This window comes from Coregonus lavaretus, assembly GCF_964263955.1.
Source record: "Coregonus lavaretus genome assembly, chromosome: 21".
Classification (NCBI taxonomy): domain Eukaryota; kingdom Metazoa; phylum Chordata; class Actinopteri; order Salmoniformes; family Salmonidae; genus Coregonus; species Coregonus lavaretus.
This window is the reverse complement of record NC_140008.1, coordinates 39,950,930-39,956,929: the sequence shown is the minus strand read 5'-3', so window position 1 is coordinate 39,956,929 and position 6,000 is coordinate 39,950,930. Positions and strand designations below refer to the sequence as shown.

General features: G+C 40.5%; 1 protein-coding gene across 1 annotated transcript in view; it reads left to right on the top strand.

Moving 5' to 3' along the window:
- Nucleotides 1-647: 647 nt before the first annotated feature.
- LOC311148881 (uncharacterized protein) overlaps nt 648-6,000 on the top strand; it is a 29,040-nt gene continuing 23,687 nt past the window's right edge. The window contains exon 1 of the mRNA XM_084185889.1: nt 648-1,138. Coding sequence (XP_084042015.1) covers nt 920-1,138 — 219 coding nt within the window. The 5' untranslated portion in view covers nt 648-919. The remainder of the gene's footprint in view (nt 1,139-6,000) is intronic.

The window sequence follows — 6,000 nt, the reverse complement described above, 5'->3', positions numbered from 1 at the left end:
ATGTTGCAATCTTCAATTGGGTTCTCTTTCTTAAGAGGCATGAAAAATGATTATTGTGATATAATGCTTAGGTAATTGAGAATGTATAGCAGTTGAAATTTGGCCATAGAATCAATGATGGAAAAATACTACAGTGGCATTTTTCCTATTTTGTTTCCTTACAACCTGGAATTAAAATGGATTTTTAGGGGATTTGTATCATTTGATGTACACAACATGCCTACCACTTTGAAGATGCAATATATGTTTTTATGTTGAAACAAACAAGAAATAAGACACAAAAAAACAGAAAACTTGTTAATTTATTTCACTTCACCAATTTGGACTATTTTGTGTATGTCCATTACATGAAATCCAAATAAAAATCCATTTAAATTACAGGTTGTAATGAAACAAAATAGGAAAAACGCCAAGGGGAATGAATAATTTCGCAAGGCACTGTATTTTCAATGTCCTGTAGATTACATATTCTCAACGTCTGGAAAATAGTTTTTTTTACCTTTCGTTCAGCATCTAAAATGCATCTGGAAAATACATCTTCTAACCTTTAATTCATGACCTGAAATGCACGTGATGTCAAAGTTCTGGAACGTCATTTTGCTTACTGGGAATAGGCTATAACAGCGCACTAACTTCACCATATCGACGGTGTTTGCAATGGTAATAGGTTATGTTCTACATCCATGAGCTCAACAGTAGTATAGTCTAATAGTGTTTCCCAGTGTTCGGCATATTTATATAACTATATTATTTATCCTATTATCTCTCTGGCGCATTGATTGTAGAGGAGTTGTGTAGGTCATAGGATGCCAGACATTACAATTAGAGGTTGCTGTTATTGCAGTTTAACAGACAAGGATTTCCAAGAAACACAGCTGAGGACGTAGTGTACTTTTGACTTGACAAAGAACGGAAGATTATGGATGAAGGCAAAGCTGCCAACGAGTCTATTCCAGATTTAAAAGATTTGGAGGTGAAAATCGGACGGAAGACACCGGAGGGTTTGCTCAAGTGGATGCGGGAAGAGGCGTCCACGCAACGCGCAGATGCCAAGTTGAACTCGCTGGAGACCAAAGACCGAGACATAACGGAGAGGAAGAGCCTGGATGAGAAGATTCGAAAATTAAAAGTCGATATGGTAAGGATTTTAGTTGGGGCTATGACTTTTGTAGGCCTATCTTTATAGTGATATTACGTTTAGTTTTATTTGGCTGTTAGAATGGTTATGAGCAGGCTACAACAGTTGCTCTGCTTTTGGCGTTTAAGATTAAATATCCTCAAATAACTCAGAATTATCTTGTTCGTGGTCAGTAGGCCTATATATTTATTTACTGTTCATTCTAGTCTTATATCCTCTTTCTGAAAATAAGGCATCCATCCAATCAATAATTCAACTGCTCTTTAACCTAACGTAGCAGGCGTAAAAAGACGCCTGAGCAGAGACTCCAAATACGTTTTCAGGGTAAACGGAAGTTAGGTTGTGAATACTGTATCCCTGATAACCGGAAATATCTGCTTTATCACGACCAGCGGTGAGTGGCCCTTCACCATGCCAACAGCGGCAGTTGGCTGAAGTTGCTAGGTAATGAAGGGATAACTTGGCCTTTGGGCTACAGATCTACATACTGCTATGAGTTTTCATTGCTTGAAATGTAGGCCTATCCATAATATTCATTATTATCTACAATCATAAAGTTGTGGTTCTATTAATTCTTGTTGACAGGTCATGATTAATTGAGACAAGGTCCGAGGATGGAGGTTTTTATTCATGGTGAATTACTATTCTATTACATAACAAACAACTGGCAGCCTATTTAATTTACAATCGAACTATGTTTATTTAGCCTATTACTCCCACGCCTATTGCAGGCATGGCCAGCCATCTTTCACTGATAGGATACATTCCTGGTTTACCATAACAGATGCCATCAGAGCTCTCCCCTTGGTGCAAAAACAGGACTCCAGCTGAGATTTTCGGGCTTGCTGTTGTTTTCCCCTTGTGCACAGATGTCTTGCATTCCTATGGTAAGGGAGCAGGTTTCTGGTCGTACAGTTTTGTTTCGGTACTGCAGGCCACATAGAGAAGTCAGATTTGAAAATTCCTAATAAGACAGTTTGGAAATCACTTTTGTGCACAAAACATCCCATTGAACTATTCAAATAATTGTCCCTGAGGCCGATTTTCTTTTTTTCATCACTCACAGCCAAATATATTTTATATTCATCCAATGTCTGCTATGTTTTTGGATGACGTGATGACGTTGTCGTTGCTCGCACTGCTCCCTGTGTGCCAATGTTGCCAACTCCTCCGTAAGGAAAGTAGCTATTGGCTGTCCTAAAAGTCGCTAGATGATGTCATCACCTAATTTGCATAATTGGCCATGTGCATGTAATTGCGATGGACGCTGAAGGAGAGAGGAATAACGTCATGGGAGAGACAAAAAGTGAGTAAAAAACACCCTACATTTACATCCCGCCCTGAATGTAAGCCAGGGCGGGATCAGCCAGCGGCAGCTTCCCGCATGCGCGATTCATTTGGAGTCTGGACGCGGAGGGGTGAACATCTCCTGCTCTGACTGCAGCTGAGAGGGACTGCTGCGCAAGGACTGGGCCGCCTGTGAGTGTTTTGGGACAGGGGTGGGGCCCACGGCAGCACCCGCTGCTCGTTGAGAAGAGTAAGAACGATACGTGCTTTCACGTCAGAGTCTCCAAAAGTCTCCAATAACACCAGAAAAAGTCGCTAGAATTGTCGCTAGTCGCTTTTTTGAAAATGTGTCACTAGAGGGGTCTGAACTCGCTAAATATAGCGACAAAGTCGCTAAGTTGGCAACACTGCTGTGCTCACAGTGCTAGTGCGCATGTGATATTGGCCCGTATAAACTGGATGCAACCCGGATATAGACGGTCCATGTATCAACATATGCGAACGTGAGTAGATTACCTTGAAAACAACGGTTGGATGTCTTGGACGCAATCTCCAGTTCTTATTATACCTTGGTGTTAAAGACAGGCGCATGCGGTGGCTGTTGACCAATGATGTATATAAACCCTGGATTGTTGATGCTATGTATTGGCCAATGACAGGCTTTGAAGCCACTGGTCGGCCATATTGGCACTCCTCAGAAAAGCAGTCCTCCGTAGGAATGAATGGAATTCTACAGTATTTCAATTAAATGTTTCAAGGACAAAATTACATGTGTTTTTGTTGTACTGGGGAAAGTAACATTAGTACTTTCAAAAAAATTATACTTTAAGGAAATAGTTTTTATATATTTTGTAATGTTTTATTTGTATGTTTAGCCTACATAATATAATGTAAAAGTATGCATTAACGTGTCTGTAATATAATTAACGTGGCAAAAACAAATGTAGAAATGATATTGAACAAAAATATAAATGCAACAAGCAACAATTTCTAAGATTTTACAGTTCATATAAACAAATCAGTCAATTGAAATAAATTCATTAGGCTCTAATCTATGGATTTCACATGACTAGGCAGGGGCGCAGCCATGGGTGGGCCTGGGAGGGCATAGGCCCATCCACTTGGGAGCCCAGCCCACCCACTGGGGAGCCAGGCCCAGCCAATCAGAATGAGTTTTTCCCCCACAAAAGGGCTTTATTACAGACAGAAATGCTCCTCTGTTTCATCAGCTGTCCGGGTGGCTGGTCTCAGACGATTCCGCAGGTGAAGAAGCAAGATGTGGAGGTCCTGGGCTGGCGTGGTTACACGTGGTCTGTGGTTGTGAGGCCAGTTGGACGTACTGCCAAATTCTCTAAAACAGTAGAGAAATTAACATTACATTCTTTGGCAACAACTCTAGTGGACATTCCTGCAGTCAGCATGCCAATTGCACGCTCCTTCAAAACTTGAGACATCTGTGGCATTGTGTTGTGTGACAAAACTACACATTTTAGAGTGGCCTTTTATTGTCCCCAGCACAAGGTGCAACATCTTGATATGCCACACCTGTCAGGTGGATAGATTATCTTGGCAATTAGAAATGTTCACTAACAGGGATTATAAGCAAATCTGTGCACAACATTTGAGATAAATAAGCTTTTTGTGAGTATGGAAAATGTGGGGGATCTTTTATTTCAGCTCATGAAACGATGTTAATTTCGTCAACAGAAATAGTGACTAAAATATTTGTCAAGCACCTATTTTTCAGTGGCAATTGATGAGACTATAACTGACTAAATAGACCCAGAAAAAACTATAACTGAACAAAACATTTTTTTTTTTCATTTCAGTAGACTAAAACGAGACGAGACAAAATTATCTCTGTGACTCAAATCTGACTACTACGGGGACTTTTCAATAAACATTGGAGACGAAATATAGCTTACATGTTGTCAACAATCTAAGCCAACCTCATCTGTTTTGCCCCATGGTTGCACGCGCGCTATTTTTGTTTTGACAACAACCAACCCGTCTATAGTAAGACAACAGTCTAGCTATGTTTTTCTCTCCCTTGAGTAGGCTATAGAAAAGTAGTCTTTCTTTGAATTTGTAGTCTCGTTCAACCCTCCCACTTTTCCCATTGCATTTCATATACAGGTTCTGTAGCCAAGTGTCCCTCTTTTCCTCAGAGAAAGCGACTTAATTCTAGCCCTTAGGCTGCTGTTCAAAAGACATGGCCCATAATACCGGCGCTAAGATTTGTTTAGGTTACACCTTGTTCAGTCATGTTACCTCATCAGCTTGCTATAGCTAACAACCTGGGTCGCGTTCAGCAGGAAGCAACGTTTTTGGAACGTTCAGATAGAAATATGCTACGTAGAACAAACATGCTTCTCTGACATGTTGAATAAGGAATAACGTCAGCACTATTCATGGAATTCCTATCTGCAACGTTCAAGAAGGTTTTTCAACTGAACGTGGCCCTGGTAACAGTACCAGTAGCCTATATGCAAACATTTGGTGTCACAGAAAGAAAGGAAAAGGGATAGCAAACCATTTATTGACTAAGTTATATCTGACTCGGTAAATAACTTTATGTGGACCCAGTGACTCAGACTTGACCACATGGATCAGGATTCACTCGAGCACTGGGACTTCAGCCATAGGGACTCGTGACTCGACCATTGTTGACTCTGACTTGTACTCAGACTCGAGCACAGGGAACTTGGGACTCAAGTTTTAGTGACTCGACTACATCGCTGGGTTTAGCGGTCATTAGCTCCCGTTCAAAGTCATTAGCCCCCATTCTACTTTTGGACATCAGTGTGGCTGCGGTGTCTGTGGAACGTTGATCAAAATATGTTGGTAAGATGTTTGTGCACATGGAAGTCAGTGATTTAGGTTTACTGTAGGTTAATGATGCAATACAAATGTGATGTGACTAAAATGAAATTACTAAAATGGTCCACTAGACTAAATCATTATTCAAATGACAAAAATGTGACTAAGGCAATTATATTTGAGTCAAAACGACTAAGACTAAACTAAATCTAAAAAAGAGTGCCAAAATTAACATTGTCATGGATTATGTTTTAAATGCTCATAAAAGTGCGGTCAATGTGTACAGCTTCTAAACAAGCTATTCAGTTACTTACTACTCTGCCCCTCAGTGATTGCCAGCAGCTCCGCGGGCGCATAGGCCATGTGAACATTGCTAAGATTATTTTGCCAACTATTTGCTATGAGGGGGAACTGCCGCAATGAAATCGCAGGATTTCATAGCATAAATTATAACAGCACAAAGTAAATCGACTGTCCTTGGGCCCTCAAATGTGAGGTCAGTCAGAACTTCTGGGTCTGCTCTAGTCTCCCTCCCAATGAGTTTCTCACGCCAGACGGCTTACTTCCGCACGTGAGACTAGCTCGGCTCTATCAGGTACAAATCAATTTTTATTTGTCACATGCGCCGAATAAAACAGGTGTGAAATACTTACTTACAAACCCTTAACACAGACAATGCAGTTAAAGATAGCGATAAAGCTAAAAGCAAATTGTAATTAACCTGTAAAGAAATAATCATAACAGTCATGAGAACC